Here is a 24,722-nt window from a genome sequence, read left to right as displayed (position 1 = left end):
TTCCTCCAGGAGACAGATGAGCAAAAACGTCATAAAATTGCCAGTGAACTTCTGCAAACAGAAAAAGCCTATGTCAGCCGACTTGACCTCCTAGATGGGGTATGTTTTTCTTCAATTTGTGTTTATTATCTTGCCTTGAATTCATTTGAATGGCTATGTATAAGTGTGTATTTAAATTACATAAAAGGTGGCATGTTTTTCATGTTTTGCTGACTTTTTCGGTCAGTCATTTGCTCCTGCCCCATAACTTTGCCTATGTTTCTCTTTGAAAAATGTAGTGTTCTTAAAAGCATTTGGATTTTGTGGATATGAATGCAGTATGTTCTGTGTGTATAGATGTCACTATAAGCAATAGTAGAGCATACCAATAGCCCTTCCAACACAGGATGGATGACCATTTCTTGGCTTCTGGTGAAATAGAGAAGGGTATCATTTTATAATACTGAAATAACCCACCCACTAAAAACTTACTAAATCTTTCAAACTTGAGCCATCCAATCAGAGTTTTTCTTTAGTGCCCAAGAACCTGGGAAGATGCCCATACTACACTATTTTCCCACTATACATTTAGGCTATATCTCATTGAAGTGAACAGAAATTACTTTGCAAGAAAATTCGTGCAAGGAAAGGGTTGAATTTTTTGTGCTCTGTAGAATAAAATTGATATTTCTTAAACAAGAAAGTTTGTAGGTTTTCAGTATTTTCCTTTTAAAGTCTTTACTTCTTCACATAACACATCAGTTTTACCTGGATGCCTGTAACTTTGCATTGTCTTACTCCATGATATTTTTCTCAGACATTGCTGTTTAAATTTCTCAGGTATAACACCTAAGTCTTGTAAAAATGGTTGATGGAAAGTAAAAAGTCTCAACTGATAGAATAATTGTTCAGACTGCTTGGGGATGTAAATAACTGTCCTCATGAAAGTGGATTTACCTAGCATGGTAAATACTAGGGTAGATATATGGTGTGTTTGAAAAGACAAAGTATTGCAGAAAAAGTGCTCTGATTTAGAGAAGTTTAAAAATAAAAAGGAAAATTTTTACTTAATTCATAGGTTTTTTTCTGATAGGTAATGTACAGTTATTTTCCCCAGTGTGATCATAAGTGCATCACTCCTATGCCTGTTTTCCAAATATTAACTGGACAGAGTTCTGAAACCGCTGAACTGCTGCTAATAAGGGGAAACCAGGAAACTTGGAAATAATTGTTATGTTTCTAAACTTGCTTAAAAAGTTATGTAACCCTTATGGTCTTCAAAGTAACTTGTCAAAATTAACTAACTGTCCTCTTGGAGGTGTAGCATGGCAAGTATGTTTTAAAAGATATGTAAAAGCATATGGATTTTTTCTTTTAAGGTACTTCTGCTGTCTCAATTGGGATGATCAAATTCCTGTCTTCAGACTCTTCTTTCCCTAGCCCTTACCCAAACTCCTGAAGCTCTCTCTAGGGAGATGCAGTCTATTCAAGCATGGGAGAGGGAGGTAAAAGGACCAGAGCTCGCCATAAGCACTGTTTTATGTGCATGTTAACAGCTGCACATCTCTAGACATTTTGTAGCTGCATCTAGTCAGGTAGAGCCCACTGATGAGGAAAGAATGTCTTTTTTTAAAAGAGACTGTAATAGAATCCAATCAGAACATGACTCCTTTGATGCTTTAGATGGTGTGTGAAGACTGCTCATAGTCTGCAATTCGATTTCAAAAGGATGAGGAGATACATCATATAAGGAGAGTGGCTGTACTAATGGTGATCAGAGATCATGCTAATTGAAAAGAAAGCAAAGATGGAAAATACAACTAGAAAACTGGGAAAGCTGAGATGATCTAGCTGTTAAAACAGACAAGATGCCTGGAGCTGATCCAGAATGGCACTACTTCAGTTTGTCTTTCCTTAGGTCTGCTCTGCCTACAGAGCTTTCCTGGCTCACAAGAAAAAAAATGTGTGGTGTAAGGGGAGAAGCTTTTACTTTCGGTGATGGAAAAACAATAAATGAGTTTGTCATTACCTGTCTATATTATTGAAATATTAATCTTGTTTACAGTTGGAATAAAATGGGTGAATAAGTGGTCTTTCACTGATTAAAGATAATAGGCTGATATGTTTGGGGCTCTCTTTTTGTATTGCAGGTATTCTATTCCAGGCTCCTCGAGGAAGCCAACAGAGGTTCATTTCCAGCTGAAGTGATTAACAAAATCTTTTCTAACATTTCATCGATAAATGCCTTCCACAGTAAATTCTTACTTCCAGAACTCGAGAAAAGAATGCAAGAATGGTAAGAGGCAATTCACTGGTTAATAGACTACTAAAACTGTGTCTGTAGAAACTCTGTCACAGGATTGAGATAGGGAAGGTACCTTCATAATTAAGTGCTCCAAGCCCAGGAAGTACTGTGGGTAGGAGGACGTCTGCTCTTCCACTCTTCGTTATGATCTGACTCAGTAGAGGACTTGCATCATTTGCTCAAAATAAAGGGCATGTAGCTCACTGAAGCCAGTAAGATTACTCATGATTAAATGCCTTGATGAATTAGGGGTTCAGGCTGAAATTGTGTGCTACCTGGTGAACTTACTGCACAGAATACAAAATTGAGATAAATAACGTCTTTTGTGCTATGCTTATAGCACAGTAACCTTTGTCATTACCACTTTCTGCAATAAGGATAAGAGATACATTCTTATTTTTCTGTGTTTTGGTTTCCTGTTTGGAATAAAAATCCATGTCAGGTATATCTTGGGGCCATTTCTCCCCTAGCTTTTCTTGACTTCTATTTGGAGCAAGCAAGAAGGATAGCCAAGGTGTAAATATACTCTGCAACGGTCATTTAAAGATACTGTAATATCTTTATCCTTGGTATATGTGATTCTGGAGATACTAAAATATAGCTACATGCTTTTGGTCTCTATGTAAGTGTGGAAAAAAAAAAGTCCCAAACCACTGCTGCTTCCCTACCTTATTTGGGAAAGGGGTCACCTCATTAAACAACCAACCAACCAGAAAAAAACTACAAATATTGCTTCATCCAATTGTTTCACCTCAGAACCTGTTTGGGTCCTGTATTCCATTTTATCTAGGGTTTATTATGAGGAATTAAAGTGTTCATTTATATATAATTTGCAGTTACACTTTCATATAACTCCTTAATTGTCAAAAATCACACTTAAAAATTGAGAAATACAGCTCCTAAACCACACAGTGGTGCTTTAGACAATGGCTGTGTGTCTCCTGACTCTGTAGGATTATTTCCTGTTTAAAATAATGATTCTTGAAAATAGAATAGTTACCATCCACAAACATGATAGCCCTGTATAGCTGACAGTGCAAGAAAGTAAATAAAACGTAAGCTTCGTGAGATACAGGAAGGCTGACACCTTACCTTATGTTCCTTGCAAAATGCGCATGTAAGGTAACCTCACCCTTTCCTTCTAATCAACTGAGAAAAGTCTGTTAGGGAATATGAATACTGAGATTAAAATAGAGTGCATATTCATGAGAAGTGGAGTTTAACTTACTGTAATGATGTTTACTAATCAACTTATGCTACATTATGTGAGTGCTGTATATATTTGAAATGAAATTTGTGATTTTAAAATTTTGCTCTAGATACCTTGTAGAGCACAGAAGATGGGTTGCACTATCTTAAGTATATGCAAAATTCTAAATTGCTGACTAATACTGTGTGTGTAATACTGTGTTTCAAGAGTTGAAAAGTGCTTTTGCAGATGTGCTTTAACTACTATTTGTGCAAAACTAATAAATTGCATCATATAGATACTATCTTTCCACATAGCTTGGAAGCAACCTCTGTGATGTACCTGAGACAGCCTGTTTAAATGCCCATAAAACATTATGCTTCTGGGAGGAGTTAGAAGAAAGGGTGCAGTTGAAAAGAATTATTTCTGATCATTGCTGAAAGAAAAAATTGATGGAAAGATAACTTTCCCTCTGCATCACCAGTCTATGAACTGTCTGGCACAACAACTTCTGCCAGATAGTGCATTTTCCTCAGCAGTTCCCCTTAATTAGACATAAAACATACTTAAACATGTTCTGCTGGTAGGTTTATGCAGCACTTCTATTATTCTTTAGCTTCCATTAAAAGTAGTTGAATAAAAATTTCTGACACTTTCCCAGAGTTGGGGTTTGGTTTAAAAATTGGATTCAAAAACATACGCTTTTGCAACTGGGAAAGTAGATCAGAAGCAAATTCTTCTTTCTTAGAAGAAATGGAAGTGTGAATCTAAGCTTTTTGGGTAGAAATAAGATTGTCTGGTAGCTGCATTTTGAATGAGTTGAGCAACAGCTGGAGCCAAATATCTTTTACAATATATGGCTTGAAAACACTGGAAGCAGCCTTGTTGTAACATATTTCCCATGGAAAAAGCATAACAGAGCATAACAGTGATCCCACATCAAACAAAATAGCTATCTAACTCTGTCTTGTGTACTAGAGGATGACCGAGAGCAGGTATCTGGGGAGGAATATAAGAACACAGCATGATAGCCTCAGGGTGGGGGTGTGAAGAAATTATTTCACTCTTTCAGCACAAAGTTTTGGTATGTGCAGCAATTACAAACTCGACCTACTCATATGATTTGTTTTGCTTTGAAACTGCAACTTCCAAATTTGTTAGACGCCTCTTAGCTCGTATATTGGAAGAGGAAGCAGTTGTTCCATAGTCACCTTTACAAACATTTCTTTAGTTTTCTTGCAGCCATGCTTTGAAATGAGATGCTGCAAATCACTAGTAAGCTATTTCATGTTTGAGTTTTTAGAATGTGAAGGTGAATACCATCATGGTCAGATAACACCGAAACACTTTGTATTTCTGTACCTACATTACAATATAAAGTCCTGTTCTTGACCCAGGTAACGATGGTATCGTTGTCAGCAGCAGTGCGGTGCTGATTTGTGTCCATGGTGATAGTTCTCTTCTGATCTTTGTACCCAACAGTAATTGTCTTGGATGTGATGACACTTAGTAGAATTCGGTATTTTGGCTCATGGCATGTAGTGTTTGAATATGGGATGAACTAGTTGTCTATACTTGTAAATTCATCAAGGGAGGATGCGGTCCTCAGAAGGTTCTGCTTGCTGTGACTTCCCTTGTCCTCCCTATTCTTCCAGAGCTCTTTCTGTGATGTGGACCTTGTCTTTCTTACCTGAAATGATGATGAATTTGTGTTTTTACAGCGTCAGAGTCTTTGGACATATAAGAGTCTTGCATGAAAGCAGTTAGGAATTTTTGAACCTTTATTGATGGTGAAATGGCAGTGCTCTGTATAAATGAGCAGCCACAGGTTCCAAGGAGCAGACATAGCAAACTAAGCTGTTCATACTTCTTGGTTTATAAAAGTTCTAACATTTGCTTTTAATGTCTGTCTAGTAATAGCTGTGAAACATTTCAGTAGAAGTATTCTGGTTTTGTGCCAGTTTCTTTGGATAAAAAGACTTTTTGCTTTAAGGTTCTTTTAATTGTAAAATGTTATCTGTAAAATTTATCAGAAAACATTAATGTCTGTGGATTTGTTTTGGTTTTTTTGGTGACCTTTAGAAATGTATTCACATTTCCTTCAGTTCTGCTGGAATTGGCATGATTTGTCATTTATTTTTGGTTAAAAATTAGGCTGCTACATTGCAATAAAATTATAACCCAGGAAAATAACATTTAGTGAATCAAAGGAGTGGGTTTTTGGTTTAAATTGCTAGCTTGCCTTTGAAAATGTATGTGTCTGCTTGCATATAGAGTGGTTGAACAAATACATCAAACTAGTTAAGGGTGGAGAGAACAATCACCCTTCAGAGGTGATTTCAGAGGCTAGCTTCCCACTATATCTTGCCCCCTTCTCTAGTTACCAGGCCCAGCAGTGGCTTACACCTCTGCCAGGTCATGCACAGGTACCTTTTGAGCCTCCACCTCCTTTGCTCACTCTCCCCCTGCAAGAGACAGCTGAAGCTGGGCCAGGTTTTGCCAGTTGTGGCAATATTCACTTGGCAATATTCACAATATGAATAATATTTCTCTTCCGCAGAGCTTTTCTTTTGGAGTTGTGTGTTGAAGTAGACTGATGAAGAAATTGCAGTAGGTTGCTTCACTTTAAACCACTACCACAACATTGCTTGCAGACTTTCAGAAATCCAGAGATACTGAGTTTCTGAGTCTGTTCTTGAAAATGAAATGGGAAATTTGCTTCTTATTGTAGTTCTCAGAGATGCCTGCATGCTGTTCTGCTTTCTTTGTGTGCATCAGGAGTGCTGCTTCTCTGTGCCTCTCCATCAGTTTTTGCTATTCTGTTTTATTTGAAGATGCTATCAGTAGGACTAGATGATCTTCAGAGATCCCTTCCAACCCTAGTGATTCTGTAGTTCTCACAAAAAAAGCCTGGAATCCAAGGGATTCTTTCTGCTTCATAGTTTTTCTTAGATAATGATTTTTGAAAGCTGTCAATGCATGTATTTATAAAAGACACGGAAGGGAAGCTGTACAGTATGGATTTAGTCCTTAAACAAAACCACAGGTTAGATGTTTGAAGGGTTAAGTATGGTCAAAAGGAGATAATGAAGCTTTAAGGAACTGCAAATAAATTAGGCCATGTTTTGCAAACAAAACCTTTCAAGTTTTTCATTATAGGTGGCTTTTCTTTCTTTAGTGCTCTACATGACCTGTAATGCTTATACATCATCAAAGAGGATAGAAACACTCTTTCTATGTTAATTCTGGTCAGTTTTAATGGTTATGTTGGAACTCTGTAGCAGGCAATCCTAAACAGAAGCATTCTCTATTAAACGCTTGAAGGATTCTCTATTAAAGGTTATATAATTCTCTATATAACCTTGTGTGACTTTTTTCTTTCCTGTTTGCTCTGAGATTCCACCCTCTTACTTTGCAGGACTACCACCCCCAGAATTGGAGACATTCTGCAAAAGCTAGCTCCTTTCCTCAAGATGTATGGAGAATATGTGAAGAATTTTGATAATGCCATGGAATTGGTGAAAACGTGGACTGAACGGTCACCTCAATTCAAATTCATTATTCAAGACATTCAGGTAATGGGGAGAATAACTTAGATCTCCAAGTAATACAATAATATATGAAAATATATAGTTTATATAGGGTGAGAAAAGGATTAAAGAGGAAAAAAAATACTAAATTCCTCAGAATTAAGGATTGTTCATTTTGTCTGCTTCATACTGCATTCTGCTTCTTCACCTTCTCCCTTCATATGTGCACATATACCCCCGCAAATCCAGACTTTCAACCGCAAAATAGAGGACCAAAGTAAAAAGGTTAAAACGCGAGAAGACTGAAAGAAAACTATTTTGTATTATTTATCTTAAAACAGTATTTAGTTTTGGTATCTGCAACAAAAATTAGTATCAAGTGACCTATCAGTGCAATTATAGATCCTCACACTGAATCTGTAAGTACTGTGTTGGTTCTCACCAGTGCTATTAACGCAGAGCTTTATGCTTTGGAAGTAAGTAGACAATCCTCACTGCTGAGGCACAAAAGGTGAAGAAAGCTTAGCAGTTCAGCAATGCGTAAATCTTAAAGCGCTTTTTATACCCTCTAGTGCTCCCTGTAGGTGTCTCTGCGAATTGGAAGGTATGTGTATCAGGGAGACTGAGCAGCTAAGGCTGGGATAAGGTTTTTCTACTTAAATTTTACTGCTCAGTGGGGTCTCACAATTCAAAGCCAGGGAAGACAACGATGTGCATTTGAATGAAGTCTTTTAATTGCATAAATTAATATGCATCTTAAAACACTGCTGAGGGGGTTTACATTATAAGTGAAGCTCAGAGAAAGCTTTTCTGCAGACAGGTAAAATAAACCTTCAGAGTCTATTTAAGCGATATTTTCTATTAGGTGGTCATGAACTGTTCTTATTAATTCAGTAATTATTCTCTTGTCTGAGTCATTACAAGCCTAATTTAAAATACACTGGTGTTTGGGAGATCTTTTGGATACTTAGGAAAGTTTTTACAGTTATTTTTAGGAAAGTATTTCTAATTATTTGGTTTGGTAAAGTAGTTCTGTTTTCTTTCAGAAGGTCTATCATGCACATTTCAAAATACGTTATTTGTGTTTCACCAATCATAACTTTTATTTTACTATATCGTAATAACATTTTTGCCTGCTACATTGAAATATGTTTACAATTTTTTAGAAGGAAAAAGTGTGTGGAAATTTGACATTGCAACATCACATGCTAGAACCAGTACAACGCATTCCACGCTACGAGATGCTTCTAAAGGACTACCTAAGGAAATTGCCTCAGGATTCTCTAGACTGGAAAGATGCTGAAAGTAAATATCTTCTAGCCATTAAAAGAGCTGAAATAAGATTTAGTAAGAGGATACTGTAAGTTAGAGATATTCTCAGGAAAAACAAAGTGAAGAGGCAAAGTCCCTCTGAAAAGAATGCCAAATTTTCTTAAGGGGAGATGCAGGATTGTAGGATTCTCTGGGGGGAAAAAAAGTGTTTGAATAGTGGATGAAGTTAATTTAAAATTTCTAAAGCCTTTAGTGTCCTCCTGGAGTTCACAAGATTTGCTTTAGGTTTGGATTAGCATACAGGATTTATTTGCTTTGTAGATGATCAGGGGTTGTGGTGGTGGTTTTTCTTTGGTGGTGTTGTGTTTTTTTTTGCTTTTGTTGTAATTTTGGTTTGCTTTATGCACATTTGGAATGTGTGTCTGTAGAAAAACGGAGTTACACTCATTATTGTATTTTTTCCTGTAGGAAAAAGAACAGCCCATTTTTAAATTTATACCTCCCTGTATTTACACAAGAACAGTTCAAGATATTTCCATGATTGTTCAAAATTACTGGCCAGATAATTATTTTTTTTTTAAATACTTAATTGTTAGTGAGCTGTTTCAACTAAAAAAACCACAGTTTGATATTCTGAACTACTTTGTGAAAAGAGGGGAGGGAACCATGAGTGGTCATGTCATAAAAAACATGATTCTAAGTGCTGCAGCTCTAAAGTAATCTGCAATAATTCTATTCTGATCTTTCCAGATTACAGTTTCTATTTGGTAGTTGACTTTCTTAAGCTTTCCACTTTACCTTGGTTATTTTTTGTTGATAACTTCAGAAATTTATTATGGTGTGTAATTTACATAAAAATGGCAAAGGGTTTTGTAGACTGATCCTTCTTTTTTTTTTTTTTTCCTCATATGTAATATGTAAAAGTGCAGCTTTTTGGGTTTACTTTTTTCTTTTCCTTCTGTCTAGAATCCCTGGAAATTATATCCACTGCAGCAAGTCACTCGAATAGCGCAATAAGAAAAATGGTAAATTATCCTTGTTTCCCAGGTCACTTTTTAATATATTATATTTGAGTATTTGGTGAAGCTAGGAGTGCGAAATGCAAATGTACCCAAAAAGGGTCCCCTGGGTCCAGGTGGTTGCTCCTACTTAATGTACTTACACAGCTCCTGGGAATGATAGACAAAATCTAGCACTGCACCTAATTCTCTAAAGGGGAAGATAGGACAGGCTGGGTTCATCTCCTCGCTCAAATAGGTGATACCATGCTGGGCATTAACCTCATTTCACTTGTGGTTGTCAGTGGAAGGATAATGTTTGTAAAGAGTAGTTACTGCTTCTCTGCAGTATTAGGCTGGCATGGCAGCCACTTGATTAAGTATGTAAGATACTTTGGACAAGAGATAATACAGGCTGCATGTATAACTACATTTTTTAGATTACCAAGGAGGTAACATTCCTAAAAATACTTGTTACTGCATCAGCTAATCAGCCTGTATGTCTGACTGTACGTAACAGGCACATATATGTTTTTCAAAGCTAACATTCTCCAGGCTTACACAACCTCCCATAATTTCATTTAAATATGCTTAAAGGTCTGTGTTTTTAATTAGTTTTATAACTGTATTTTCCCTGTAAAGGAGAATCTGAAGAAATTGTTAGAGATATACGAGATGCTGGGAGAAGAGGAAGACATTGTGAACCCTTCAAATGAACTGATAAAAGAAGGACAGATCCTTAAACTCGCTGCTCGCAATACATCTGCTCAAGAACGGTATCTTTTCCTAGTAAGTATGGTGGCCTGTGTTTGCAGGAGTGGCTGTATATCTTTCTAAATGCAAAAGAACTACCAAAGAGAGAAGGAAATCCTCTCTAGCTGATGTCAGTGCCTTTCCACTAGTGATATTAGAGCATGAGTAAAACTTACACTGCTTACAGAAAGGCTTCAGTGGAGTGGCTAGAATGGAATACATGGTTTTAAACAAATGGAACCAGAGTCCAGCAGCTCACTTTTACCTAAAGTGTCTGCTGATTATAAATGCAGGTCCTAGAGCACAAGAACTTTGATGTTCTCATGAAATTGAAGTTTAATGTTCTAGTCCTGACAGATCGTGTGTTGAGGTCCCAGTAAAGTCTTACGGTCCTGTGGGAGCTTGTTATCATGGCAGGTCATCCTCTTGTCAGGTGTGTGTCGTGTCTTGGAGCTAAAAAGCTACAGCCATGCCACCTTACAACTCACTTGCAAAAGTTTTGATATAATTCATTGTTTTAAAAATTGCATAGTTCAGCTGTATGCTAATACAGTTTTTAATGTATTAGCATTAAAACCTGCTAATACATTTCTGCTTATAAACCTCTGGCATTGCAATTCCGGTTAATAAAGACTAGTAATGGGTTGTTGAGGCATAACTGCTTATCTGTGCTTCTAACAAAAGGAGGAACCATTGAATAGTAAGACCTAAGATGGGGCTGGACAGCTGATTAAAACAATGTGCACTGCATATGAGAGGTGACAAGTTCAAATGTGCTTTATCTGTGATACAGATTAAGCAATGGGCTAGACAGGATTTCTATGAACTAGGATTTAACCAAAGTGAGTTTCTCTTTTTAATAATTAATTTTGAGAAAAATGTGAGGGCAAAAAACGCGAGAAAATTAAACACTATAGATCTAATGACTGTGCTTCTAGGCTGGGGCTTTAGACATCTGCATATTTTTAAAGTTCTTATCTTTACTTCTTCTTACTCTTTTTTTTTTTTTTTTTTGTCCTGTGATACTGAGGGTTTCAGTGAATAAAAACTCTAAGAAATGTTCTTCTGTCTTGGAGAAAAGACCTATAATTTCCTCAAATGATATTAGTTACAACTTCTACAAATCCAAATGATTTTGGTACCTAATTCTCTAAAGTTGAAGATGGGACAGGCTGGGTTCAATTCCTGGCTCCAAAAGTTGATACCATGCTGGTATCACCTATTAGGTGATAATACCCTAATACTGAATTAGGGTATTAGGGTAAATATAAACCTATACACTGAAGAAAACAGTTATTTTTCAGTTTAAAGTAGGTGTTGCAGAACTGGGGCTTAAGAATGGGATTTTCTAACAGAAGCTGTACAGTGCTATAAAATACCCAGTCTGAGAACAGTTGATAACAAATGCTATGAAGATTGCTCTGCATAAACCATCATTCATCCACTGAAGGTGTCCTTTAATCTTATTTCTAAACAAGTAAGAAAAAGAAATTGTCTTGCATTAGAACTTTGGCTTTCTTGTATATCAGTTGAGTGGGAAAGAACCTACTTTGTCACCCACAAAGTCTGGCTTTCTGATATCATCCTGCTGTCAGTAAAAAATGTGGCTGTATCAGTGTTTTTGCAAAACACTGCAGTAATTGCAAACCCATGCATTTCTTTCTTTTTTCCCAGTTTAACAACATGTTGCTCTACTGCGTCCCCAAATTCAGCCTGGTAGGATCAAAATTCTCAGTTCGAACCAGAGTTGGCATAGATGGTATGAAGATTATAGAAACTCATAATGAAGAATATCCACACACTTTTCAAGTGTCTGGAAAAGAGCGAACACTGGAGTTGCAGGCCAGGTAAGCAGTCTTTTTATCTAGCTTTTGGAGGATTAAATATATGCATGAAAAAGAGTGGACTAATTGATTTAGAGAAAGAGGCTTCATCTTAGTATCAGTGTTTTGAAAATAGCCTAGGCTATCACTTGAGTTCACTGCTTAGTGCTTGCAAACTTGTGAAAGCCTAAAATCATGCTTTTGTTTTCTGTTTTAAGATGGACAGTTAATATTGTTTTAATTTAAATTCCTGAGAATTACTGCAGAAGCTTTTGCAAGAAGTTTTTGATAATGAGAAAATGTTTCCTGAACTAGTTTTGGACTAATGTTTCAAATATTTCTTTTAGTTCTGCACAAGATAAGGAAGAATGGATAAAGGTAAATTTATCTGAATTCTGTATTTTCTAAACATTTTTTTCAATGAAGCAATCAAAAAAGTAATAGTCATATTTTCTAGCTGTAGCTGCCCTCTGCTACTTAATAACTGGCAAGAATGCAGAGAATCTGTTTTAAGTGTAATATGTTTGAGGGATTTCTCCACTGTTTCCTCAGGCACTTCAGAATACGATAGAAGCTTTTCAGCAGAGGAATGAAACTTTCAGAAATGCTATTGCTAAAGAATATGAAGACATGCCTGTTGAGGTATCTGTAAGTTGCTGTTATTCCTTTGTAACCTTCTTAGTACTCATTTTGTTCTTCAATAACTGGGAAAACATTGGCAGAAACTTTGTTTGCAAGCTTTTCACTCTTATAGCAGAGGAATTATGAAGTAGTCATCTTTTGGGGAATTGTTTTTCTTCATAATGCCAAATCTTATAATCAATATTTTTTTTTTTTTTCATTTGTAACATGTAACAGAGCATCCTTTCACTGAGGCATAATGATTTTCTTTGTTATTTCTTGTATATTCTTCAAAATGCATCTTGAGCTCTGTTTCGACATTTCCCTTCCAGAGGAAGAGAATAATAATTTTCTCTATTTAAAGTACTGCACAACTTTTTACACTGGCTTTTTTATTCTCCCACCCTCCCCCTGGCCCCATTCAGAATGCTGAGCTTGGGAAGAGAGCACCAAGATGGATACGAGACAATGAAGTAACCATGTGCATGAAATGCAAGGAGCCCTTTAATGCCCTGACAAGGAGAAGGCACCACTGCCGAGCATGTGGACATGTAAGTGCAAAATCCCAGCTGCTGTAGCTCGTGAGCAGGCTTGGGAATGGGTCTAAGCACCTACTTGACTTCTGGTGCCTGCTTGTTATTCTGCAGAGTTTGTTGCTCTGCTTGTGGCTGAGAGAAGCTGTGTGTAGCATACAACAAAGGAATCCTCTGTCTGCTTTAGTTAGCATCGTAAATTTGTAAGTAATTTGGAGCAGCGGAAGATGCATGTCTTTGTAAAATGTTCCAAGCCCCCAGACCTACTGTACTGTTATTTCTGAGTGCCTTCCACTGATCTCAACAGTTTCAAGACCATATTAAACTGGAATAAGGTAGCTGTATACTGGGCAGCACTGACTGCCTCCTCTTCCCATTCAGCTACTTTCTTTTTCCTATTCATAAGAAGATCATGTAGCCCTGCAGTTTCTCATTGGGCCAACTTGGAGCTGTTCCCAGCTGGGTTCAGCATGTAACTGTGTGAACATGCGTGAAGCATCAGGGAAGCAGAGAGCTTAGGATGGGGAGAGAGTATTACTGCTGTTTTCTGTGTATGATGCTATGGTAATGTATGCTGCTTTAAAGCAACCATGAATTAGTGGTATGATTTGAGAGTTTTCAGAAGTTAACAAAAGAGCAAACACCCCATGCTTTCTGTTCTTGCCATCCAGCAGCAATGCCTTTGTCCAGCAGATGGTAGTGCAGGCCCAGGTTTAATTCTTCTCTTACAGGTTATCTTTCACGATTTCTTTATAATATTTTTATGTGTCATGAAGGCTTATTCCATTCACAGTGCTGCTTTTTTGCATTAATTTTTTTATTGATTATACCCTTGTAGTCTGTTTTGTGGGTTTTGTTTTGTTCCCCCCCCCCGATCATTGTCTTAAAACTCATCTGTTAATCTTAAAATCACACCTTTCCTTTTTATTCACCCTCTTGTTCAGACTCCTAATTTCCCTCTCTTGTAGTGCTATCACATTTTATGCACTTCAATTTTAAATTTATTATTTTTTTTTCCGTGTGAATTACTTTGGGTCAGTTGTGTTTTTCCAGCAGTGACTAATTGGGAATGCTTCAGTAGTATTCTCTAGAGATATTAGTTGAAGGTAGTGTTATAGATTAGTACTGCAAAACCCTGGTCCACAATAAAATTTTGTTCAGGTGTTTTGAGTGGTCCAAGTCCATTTGTCTACCATTCTTTCTTGAAATAACTTCACTCAAAATTTTTATGCAGGGCATCTTTTTCATCTGAAAGAACATTTCTGTGGAAAAACATTGCTAATGAAACGTTCTTTCAGATATCTCATGGGTTGCAGTTTTATGCATATAAATATACAGTGAGAAGAAAAATCATTGTGATATTGGCTTATTCTGTGTACTTATGAACAGATTATAAAACTGAAAATTTAATAGCAGGTTAAAAATATCTATTTCTTATTATTGTTTTCATCAATAATGTGCATCTCACTTGTACATTTCTCAGGCTATGTAGATAAAAAAAAGGTAAATATAGCTTTTCAGGTTGCATCTTAACAAACTGGAAAGGATTTTCTTCTAGGAAGCTGAAGGATTTTCTTTCTGTAGCATGGCTTGTGCTAGATTCTATTTCTAACTTTAACCTACAGATAGGACTGAAAGACTAATGTGATTTTATGGAAAGTACGAAGTTTCATCAGGTAAATAGTAAAAACTGCTTCTAGTTAAGCAGCAGTGGCACAAATTTGGAAAATCATTTTCAATTGAATTTGTAATGACATGTCATAAAGGCATTATCTTTCTTGTTCTGTGGAATGAAACAATATATTACTAAGTAGAGAAAATATTACTGTTTTTTAATTCAATTATGTTTTCATGATTTTTATATGTAAGTTATCTTTTTTTTCTAAGGTGGTTTGCTGGAAATGTTCTGATTACAAGGCACATCTTGAATATGATGGCAATAAATTGAACAAAGTCTGTAAAGACTGCTATCATGTTATAATTGGTTGTACAGACAGTGAAGAAAAGAAGAAGAAAGGGATCCTGGAGGTAAGTAATTTAAAAATCATATATGTGCATACATGCAGTTTCAATTCATCAGTAAGTGAAAACTGGTAGCATTCTTGAAGGGCTATTTTCTGTTTGAGAAATAAAAGGTATGTGGACCAAATTCATCCTGTCCAATAGACTTTGATTTTCACCATTAATCTTTTACAATACTACATTGTTTCTTATTTTTATTCTTCTTCGTTTAGCTGTCATAGCAATAAAACCCACTGCTACTACAATGATTTTTGAGAACACATACCCAAACTGAAAGAACTGAGGAGGGAGGAGAGAGTAATAAGGGAAAATTTTGCTATTCCAAGTCTGAGTTGTAAAATACTGTTTTGATCAGTGTACGCAATGTACCTTTAAGTCATCAAGTTGCTCTCACCTTTTGATATCTAAAAATTCAAGGTCTCAATCAGACAATAAGGAGCTATGTTTCTTTTATAACTGCGGGAGAAATAGGCACCTTACAACTGCAATTAACCAACTGCACATTTCTTAAATCCCCCTTTACAGGCCCTTTCAAAACACCTGACTTACATTAGGGAAAGATCATCTTAATTTTGTTAAGACATACTTATCTTGAGATGTAGTAGAGAGGGATTGACCCGTGAGTTAAATAACAACAGAAAAAGAAGACAAAAATAAGACACAGGTTATGATTCCATATACAGGTCTTAATCCATGTTGGTTTCACTACACTCTCCTAAATAAGAAAGTAAGGACTGCAAAACTCCACTAGCTTACCTTATAGTCAAGAGTCTGCTCTTTCTTGGCATGGTGCCTTTTTTAAGGTAGCTAAGGAGCTACAGAGTCTCTTAGAAATGTCCATCTGCTTGCTGGGTCTCATGACAGTAGAGCACTTAGTAGCATGTTGCAGCAGCCAGACAGCACCACTACTAGGAGAGAAAAAAATGTATTCAAGGGAACTTTAACAAATGATCGTTTTGTGTTCTTTCTGATCTTCTCAGGATCACCATTTATCCCAAATAGCATGCCATTTTGTCTTCAGTTTTTAAGCAGTTCACCTAATCTTTTTGATACGTGCTTGCATTCTTATGCTGTTCTTAAAAATATATTTGCATCTGATCCTGCCATAATATTTTGAATACCAAAAAAGCGTAGCTGTCATATTGGACAGTTGTTAGCACTTAAATGCCTGACATGATGTTGTTTAGAAATCAGATGTTGTAGGTCCTAAGATACATAGAAAGGCTATCTGTGGAGGCAGAATTAAATTTAGAATGATCTAGAAGTGTGTAATCCAAAATTACCAATGAAAGAAGGAACAGACTACACATGTTAAGGGAGTACATGTTGTGATTGTAAGTACGTAATATATAAATATTTTCCATAAACCCAGTCCTTCATGATCTTACTTAGATAGTTGCTGAAGTGGTTTTTTTGCAGATTCTATCCAAGGTTGGATATGAATGGTGATGAAGTTCTCCTTTTCTGTTTTCTGTGGTTTTAGTCTGTATTTTCCTTTTTATGCTTTGCACTCTCTCCTAGATTGAATCTGCAGAAGTTTCTGGAAATAGTGTTATATGCAGCTTTCTTCAGTACATGGAAAAATCAAAGCCCTGGCAGAAAGCATGGTGTGTTATACCTAAGCAGGAAGCTCTTGTGCTGTACATGTATGGTGCTCCACAGGTATGTGCAGATAAAATGGAAAAGATTTCAGTAATTGTCACTGCCATCTGAGGAAGAGAAGTCTGATAGCTTAGGAATGGAGGAAAGACCCTATTGTTTTCATCAACCTGTATAGTAAATGAGAGTTAGCGGGCAAATTAGTTGTCTATTCTTAATCAAGAATTTCTTCTTCTTAGGATGTTAAAGCTCTGGCTACAATTCCACTTCTGGGCTATACAGTAGATGACACTCCAAGAAGCGCTGACCTCCCACACAGCTTCAAACTGACCCAGTCTAAGTCTGTGCACAGCTTTGCTGCGGACAATGAGGAACTAAAACAGAAATGGCTGAAAGTTATCCATTTAGCTGTAAAAGGTGAGACACCAGAATGTCAAACTGAACTGCAGGTGAATTTAGAAGAGCAACCTGAGTCTTCTAAAACTTGTGAATGCTGAAGCTCAAGAACACATGTATTTTTGAAAGATTTCAGTTGAATTTGTGGTTAACCTTTGTGTTAACTGTTCTTCGCTCAATCAAGAAATCTTACAACTGTACACATCTTAGCACTTTATGTTTGGGAAAAATTCTGGTCTTTTTCGGGATCTTTTTCTTATATTTATGTTCTGTCAATAAAGGTGATGTACAGGTCCATTTCAGAGACTTTTTTAAAAAATGTGAATGTTATTAAAAATACTTACTACTTGTTTGTCATGATACAACTTTTTTTTTTTTTTTTTTTGAAAATCCAGTTGCTCTTGGTTTAATGTTTCCTTCTTTCATTAAGAATGCAAATACTGAAGCTTCCTACTTACACGTTAGGACTTGCAACAGGATAAAAGATATACCTCCACATTTCCAAAATAGATGTGTAGTTAAATATGCAGGGACAGTTTGGTTTAATGTATGTAGTTTATAGATTGAATTCCACAGATCTGTACATATGTTGTATTCACTTGTCTCTTTTAATTAAAGTAATGCAAATTGCTTTCACGGGTATATTGGCTTTTAAAGTTTCAATTTATCAAGGAAACAATCTATTGATTTTTCAATCTAGAAATGAATACCTAAAATATGAGAAAACAATATATAATATATGTACAGTATTAAAAATGTTCAATTCTTGATCATTGCTTTGATTTCATGATACTGGGTTCCTGTTAGTGAATAATTTATTTAAAAAGCATGTTTTCTATTTGAAATTAAACACAGTTCTAAATTAACAAATACTTTTCAGTGATTTGTTTTAATAGCTGACACTTAATGATCTTGATATTTTTATGCATCAAAAAAATAACAGTAATGTAAGTGGCATGCAATGGACAAATATGTTCCAGTTGTGTTTAAAAGAGCAGTCGCTTTTTTTTCTGTGTCCTATCACTGTTTTCCTTTAAGAGTGCAGTAGTTAATTACTCAAATGCAGTATGTGGTTTGAGAAGAGCAACAGATTCTAGTAACCTTCTGGGAATATGAGTTTTGGCTATTATGGTTTTTGGAACAAAAGAACATTTTCAACTTAAGCCTTTTAATTTTTGCAGAAGATTAAATACTGTAATATTTATGACAACAGTCTTCAAGAATTATTGTTCTAAAGTAGAACCTGCTTTATACAAATTTAGTATGAAGTCTGAGCCGGCAAACCTCAAGTTAACTATCAAGTTAGCAATCTCAAATCTCAATTTAACTAACATTATTTGCATTCCACTTATGGGAATAAGGATTTGTTGTCCTTATGGTATTAGGTCCCTCATGAACTTTCATTCTTAGTAGGGTTTTTATAAATACAGGTAAATGACCTCACTAAATTTTTTATTGTAACATCCTTGAATTAAATATGGCAAATTCAGAGGTAGTGATTGACTATCGATAGACAATTAAAATCATTGCTATTTTTTCTGACCCCTGAAAGGAAAGAAAATATGTAGCTTCTATAATTAATTTGTCATAAGAACATTCAGGAGTCTTACTTCTTGATATAACTGCAATCTGTATTTTAAATCGTGTCAAGCTGAAGAGCTCGGTTTCAAGTTCAGTTTAGTTAGTAACATGAGGGCAGATTTAAATTGTTGCTTCTTTATAGTGAGAATTCCAAAGCTACTCTTTGTGTCACACAGTAGGAAAAAAAAAAAACACAAAAGAACAAACCCAGCTCATTTAGCATTTAACAAGGGATTGTTAAAGTAACCTCTGTTTTTAGTGTCAAGCATCCAATGGTGTCTATCATTCTTTGGTAAGAAGAATGTCATGCAACTTAATGTTAGTGGTCTGGATTTTGCTCTCACCTGCACAAATCTGCCTTTAGACTTCAAAGTTTCATGCTAGTTTTAGTAATTATCAGGGCACAGCATTGTACAGTAACTCCACAACTGACTTTGTGCTTGTCAGTTCTGGATTTTTCCTTGGGTACTCCACGTGCCCAGATTATTCTGCATGTAACCCTAGTATTACTTTTATCTGATGTGCAAGCTCTTCTGTAATTCTCTTTAAGTTACTTCTGTCAGTTGTACTTGCCTTTAGTTACAGGCAGCTCAAGCCCGTTTTGATTCACACTGGTGAGTACAATCAAATCTTCACCAAGGTCTCCCTAGCTAGTATGTGTTATCTTGTGTATATCTTGGCAAGGGAAGGGGGAACATTCAGTAAGCAAGAACAACTTTCTGTGGCTAGCTTGCTTTCAATGGTCATCTCCTGAGAGTGGGTATTTTCTAGAGAGCCTCAAGTGCAATTGTGAGATCTGTAGAGTCATCTTGCCACATCCCAGTGTACCTTTGTTTCTCATGTTCAAGTTGTTGAGTGTAAGGGGAGAAGCTGCATTAAAGGAGTCTCTAGATAAGATGGACTGAGCTGTACTGAAAGTAATATGATGGTATCACTGTAATCATAGAATCATTTAGGTTGGAAAAGACCTTTAGCATCAACTACTTCCCTAGGCAATCTGTTCCAGTGCTTGACAACCCTTTCGGTGAAGAAACTTTTTCCTAATATACAATCTAAACCTCCCGTGGCACAACTTGAGGCTATTTGCTTACTGCTTGTTGCCTTGGAAAAAAGACCAACATCCATCTCGCTACACCCTCCTTTCAGGTAGCTGTAGAGAGCAATAAGGTCTTTCCTTTTCTCCAGACTAACCAACTGCCATTCACTCAGCTGCTCCCCATGAGACTTGTGCGCTAGATCATTCATGAGCTTTGTTGCCCTTCTTTGGACATGATCCAGCACCTCAGTGTCTGTGTTGGTGTGAGGGGCCCAAAACTGAATGCAGTATCTGAGGTGTGGCCTCAGCACCTCAAATACTGTGCAGGACATGAGGTGCTGAGTCCTGCACACCTTTGCTGTGCAAGACTCAGCAAGCAGTCCAGTACAATCACACCCCTGGCCCTGCTGGCTATGCTATTGCTGATAAAGGCCAGGATGCTGTTGCCCTTCTTGGCTGTCTGGGCACAAGCTGCTCATGTTCAGCTCTGTCAGACAGCACCCCCAGGTCCTGTTCCACCGGCAGCTTTCCAGCCACTGTTCCTCCAGCCTGTAGCATTGCATGGGCTGTTGTGGCCCATATGTAGGATTTCTGCCTTGTTGAACCACATGCAATTGGCCACAGCCCAGTGATCCAGCCTGTCCAGATCCCTCTGCAGAGCAGATCAACACTCCCAGCCAAGTTGGTGTTGCATATTACATTCTGTTTTCTAAACTCCTGTAAATTTAATTCTGAGCCAAGTGGGAAGACCTATTCCATCTAAATTATTAGAAGCAGCAATTTCTGGGCTGCCTTATTTGTTATAGTGGTACTGAGTAGCTGAAGCTGCTTGAATGGTTTCAGCATTTCGCAGACAAAGTGCTGCATTTGGGCATAAACAATTTGAAATGAACATAGCACTGGGAGTTACTTATTTGGATGTTAGCCTCATGCTTGCTCTCAGGCTTTTAAGTTTAGATAGCGTGAGATATTTTATTTACCCTAGTGAAACCTATTTCATGTTCATATAATCAGTTGCTTGGTCAGAATTGTTCTGTTCTGATTCAGAATGTCTTGGCACTTAAATGTATGGTTCTGTATGTATTTTGTAGGGAAAGTATGTACCCACAGTATTAAAGGGGATCAGAAGATGAAGATGTTGCTTCTAGATTTAACCACTTTAATTGTTTCACTCCATTCTCCACAGACAAGCCCTCCTACAGCATCCAAAACTTTAACTTTGAATTGTAAATTATGACCTCAGAGGAATGAATTCAAAGTAGTAACTGCTGTGGTTTAAGTACTGTGACCAGAGCAGTCAAATTAGAACTATCATTCTAGCAAGGTATAGGCTGTTACCACTTCAGCTGTTAATTTTATTTTTTTAATGCATTGAATTTATTAACATAAAGCTCTGTGTATAAGAAATAAACTAAAACTGAGCATTCATTCATAATACACGAATGTATGTGAATAGATCTTCTGAAATATTCAAGCTTTGTGATTCTTACGTTCAAGAGATTCTTGTTTCTCATTTTCAAAGTGATCAGATGTTTGTGCAATTTAAAGCAGATAAATTATTTTGTGTGGGTTTATCTGTGTTCAACTACAACAATGGCTTCATTTTATCATTAATATGTTTGGAAGATGTTAACGTAGTTTTCAAAAGTACTTAATATTTTTCCCCTAACATGAAAAAATAGTGTATCATGACATCTGCATGTCATCACCATTCTTCCAGATCCTCTAAAAATTGTTTACAGGTATGAGGTATACTGCTTGGTTGAAGAGCTGCTGTAAAATCTGTAGCATCTAGTCCTTTCAAATCCCTTTGCACTGAGTAGTTTATTCTAACATGTATTTAATTTTAATATGCAAAATAGAGATGGGAATACCATACATTGTCTTTTATTTGGAGTAGTATATTAAAACACTTTACGTGCATATAATATATAGTGGCATCTTTTTATGCAGAACCATCTCAAAATGCTTTATAAATCTCCTCAAAGATTCTAAATCCCTTTTGTAGAAAAGAGATTTTTATTCATTTTTTTGAATTGTGGATGAAGCCAAGGCATTGATTAAATGTTGAATCAATACACTACCACCTAAGTAATTTTAGGAGGCTATAGAAGTATGCTCCAAAGAGTTGCAAGTAGAGTCAGGAGGAAAAAAATAAATAAAACAAATATGTATAAAAATAAGTGGTAAAGATATGGAAACACTTGACAGGTTCTTTGGAGTTTGTTGGTTTCTTGTCTGTTGAGGGTTTTTTTTTTTAAAACCTACATCACCACAGCTAGTATAAAAATTGGTCAGCTATTCATTTCAAGATAAAATTAATGAATGTAGAAATAATTTGAAGTGACAAAAAGGAGCTTTCTCCATAAATCTCTTCAGCTGGTGTAAACTAGCACAGGACTGCTGGGGCTATTATACCTTCAGTGATTTAAATTCATTATATAGGTACACTTGTGGAAAATCAAGATTTCACCGGTTTGAGAGCTGCTGACTTACTGTGTCTCATCTGGAATCACAGTGCTTGGTTGAACTTCAGCTGGGTTTCAGTTGGAGATAATTGATGTAAGGGTGAATGTAAACAACTGGAAGTATACATCCAGAAGTAAATGATTGGAGAAATGACTTTGTGGTAGAACTGACTATCCTTAACATAAATGTAATGGTGAAATGGGCATTCTTAGTCTGTGGTGTACTGTTGTTTGAAATCTGAAATTAAATATATGGAGTTACTTTTTTTTCTCCAGTCTGTGGCCCTATTGGTATGAGGAAATAACCTAGCTGGTTCTGCCCCGTGGGTCTGTAGTGAAGTAATCTCCTTGGGTAGGATTTTTCATCTGCCAGTCAGATTGTTTCCTAAAATCCTGTTCCCTTAACACAACATAACATTAACTTAATGATTGTATATGTATATCTATATACACATGTATGTGTGTGTATATGTATATATGTGTATTTATATATTTGAGACTGTTATTCAGATGACCTGTTTTCAAGCAGTGTTTTACAATCAAAAACACACTGTGCTGCATTCAAAATATAATGTATATTTATATTGACTGTGTTGAGTATGCTTTTCAGAAGAAAAATATCAACAAAAGTACATCTACTTTTGTGGCATGTTTACTATTTTGGCCTAATTTAAAAAACAAAACAAAAATATCCACCCAGAAACCCAACAATAACAAAACCCCAAACACTGTAAATTCAGTAAGGCACTCAATCTGCCTCCTTTAAAGCCTTGTGATTAAATTTCTTCCCAGACTTTATGGCATTTTGCTTTCACTCCTTCCTCTGCCTAGCATAAATGAAAGCAGAATGTGGTTTTCCTCTTCTAAATTCTTCAAGCAGATTTCTTTGAATAAAATGTTTTCAGCCATGGCGTAACACCAGCCTTTTTTGTTTATAGTTCATCCTTGTAGATGCATTAAATATTCATGGTGGAAATATTCAGGAAAGGGGGAGCTATGTCAAAACATTTTTCCATGTATGTGTGCCCTAACATTTTTTAGAAAGAAGCCAAATTTGTTGCATATAGGGAACAGTTTGCAATAGAAGTATGGGTTTGTTTCTTTCTATTAGCATGTTTTCTATTCTGCAGTCCTCAAGGTAGATTAATATGTTAGTTTTAGCGGATCAGCTGTAATGTTTGACATCAGAATTACAGTCTATGCATTAATTCCCCTTCATTATGGAAACATTTCTGATTTGAATTGTGAAAACACTTTTTAAAAGAAAACCCCTAATATTTGGAAGAGGTGTATATTTGTTCTGGTTTTGCAATAAAGTGAAGAGTATTAAAAAGGTGAAATATAAATGCCGTTGTAAGTTGTGCAAATGTAAGTGGTCATTTTTTTTTGTCAAGAAATATATGAATGTAAAAACTTTGCAGATATTGTATATATTTTCTGTAATATATGTATATTTGGTCATAAGATGGGTGGAGAATTGTAAAAATTAAGCACTTTAATTCCTGTTGAGTACTTAAAAAGAAATTTGTATCCTGTAAAATAAAAGCATCATTAAATAAGTATTGCTGGTTGACTTTTTTTTGTCCACCTACTCTTTATTTTACTAATGAAATCTTTAAACTACATTTCCAGTTGTGTGTATGACTGTAGGCACCCATCTGCTTTGGAACCCTGGTATCTAATTTGCTGAAGTGCTGCCTATATGCAAGTCCTGCTAAGTTGGTGGAAGATATATAAGGGACTGTATATAATGCTATGACATCTTAGGTTGGGAAGATAGTGATCTCTGCAATCCTTCACAGTTTAAATCCAGATTTCTGCAATGGGAATGATAATGTTCTCTCCTGTAACCAGGACATTATGAGAGCACTTTATAGGCTTCTGCGCTGCCACCCCCATAGAAAGAGGCAGAAAGGGAACATGGTCAGCGTAGCCCTACGTCTTGCTTGCTATTACTCAAGTACTGCTCTGAACAAAAGGTTGAAACAAACATTGAGCAGCTGCTCAGTGTAATCTCTCATGCACTGAATTAAAGTGGTGCTGCAAAGCAAAAATGATCGGGTAATTAGCTGGATGTTAATCCTAAGCATAGGCACCTTTGATTCTTTAAATTCATTTGCTAGCTAAGCACACATTTAGTTAATGGAAGTGCCACTTAAACTGCAGCTACTCCTTTTCTAGTGTCCTTTAACAGACAGAAGCATCTGCATTTACCTCCAATTTCCATCATCTGTACAAAATGAACTTGTTTTGTATCTGATTTATTCTTGGTATTAATCTGCAGGTGGGCACAATGTTGCAGAAAATATATCCCCCATAATATAACGAGGAAAATTTACTGCATTACTTGTTATTTCCTCTGTGGAAGGAGTTGCATACAAGAATTTTGCTATAGTTTCTAGTTTTATTTCTCTTTGCAAACACAGTAAACAAATCAAGATTTGAAATAAGTACAGATGAACCACAGAAAATATTCCCTCTCTTCACACATTTTTTTTTGTATTTATTTTATGATTATTTTTCCCCTGTGATTAACTCTTTTCCAAAACCTTTATTTTCCTCATTAAACACAACGCAGTGCCCTCTACATGGAGACAAAAATAACAGACTTTACCCT

The 24,722-nt window shown here is 36.2% G+C and overlaps 1 protein-coding gene across 6 annotated transcripts in view; it reads left to right on the top strand.

Moving 5' to 3' along the window:
• FGD4 (FYVE, RhoGEF and PH domain containing 4) overlaps positions 1 to 23,667 on the top strand; it is a 116,039-nt gene extending 92,372 nt beyond the window's left edge. For 5 of the 6 annotated variants that reach the window (XM_062616541.1, XM_062616543.1, XM_062616545.1 and 2 more), the window contains exons 5-17: positions 10 to 99; positions 2,130 to 2,275; positions 6,892 to 7,048; positions 8,170 to 8,308; positions 9,242 to 9,300; positions 9,916 to 10,062; positions 11,701 to 11,873; positions 12,197 to 12,227; positions 12,402 to 12,497; positions 12,896 to 13,021; positions 14,891 to 15,031; positions 16,547 to 16,687; positions 16,864 to 23,667. In XM_062616541.1, the coding sequence (XP_062472525.1) occupies positions 10 to 99; positions 2,130 to 2,275; positions 6,892 to 7,048; positions 8,170 to 8,308; positions 9,242 to 9,300; positions 9,916 to 10,062; positions 11,701 to 11,873; positions 12,197 to 12,227; positions 12,402 to 12,497; positions 12,896 to 13,021; positions 14,891 to 15,031; positions 16,547 to 16,687; positions 16,864 to 17,121 (1,704 nt within the window). In that variant the 3' untranslated portion in view covers positions 17,122 to 23,667. The remainder of the gene's footprint in view (positions 1 to 9; positions 100 to 2,129; positions 2,276 to 6,891; positions 7,049 to 8,169; positions 8,309 to 9,241; positions 9,301 to 9,915; positions 10,063 to 11,700; positions 11,874 to 12,196; positions 12,228 to 12,401; positions 12,498 to 12,895; positions 13,022 to 14,890; positions 15,032 to 16,546; positions 16,688 to 16,863) is intronic. The other variant, XM_062616542.1, reaches the window with a different exon arrangement.
• The last annotated feature ends 1,055 nt before the right edge of the window (positions 23,668 to 24,722 follow it).

This window comes from Pezoporus occidentalis, unplaced genomic scaffold (assembly GCF_034315485.1).
Source record: "Pezoporus occidentalis ecotype Australia unplaced genomic scaffold, CSIRO_AGI_Poc_V1 ctg19, whole genome shotgun sequence".
Taxonomy (NCBI): domain Eukaryota; kingdom Metazoa; phylum Chordata; class Aves; order Psittaciformes; family Psittacidae; genus Pezoporus; species Pezoporus occidentalis.
Note: the sequence above shows the minus strand (reverse complement) of the source record. Positions and strands in the feature narration are given on the sequence as shown.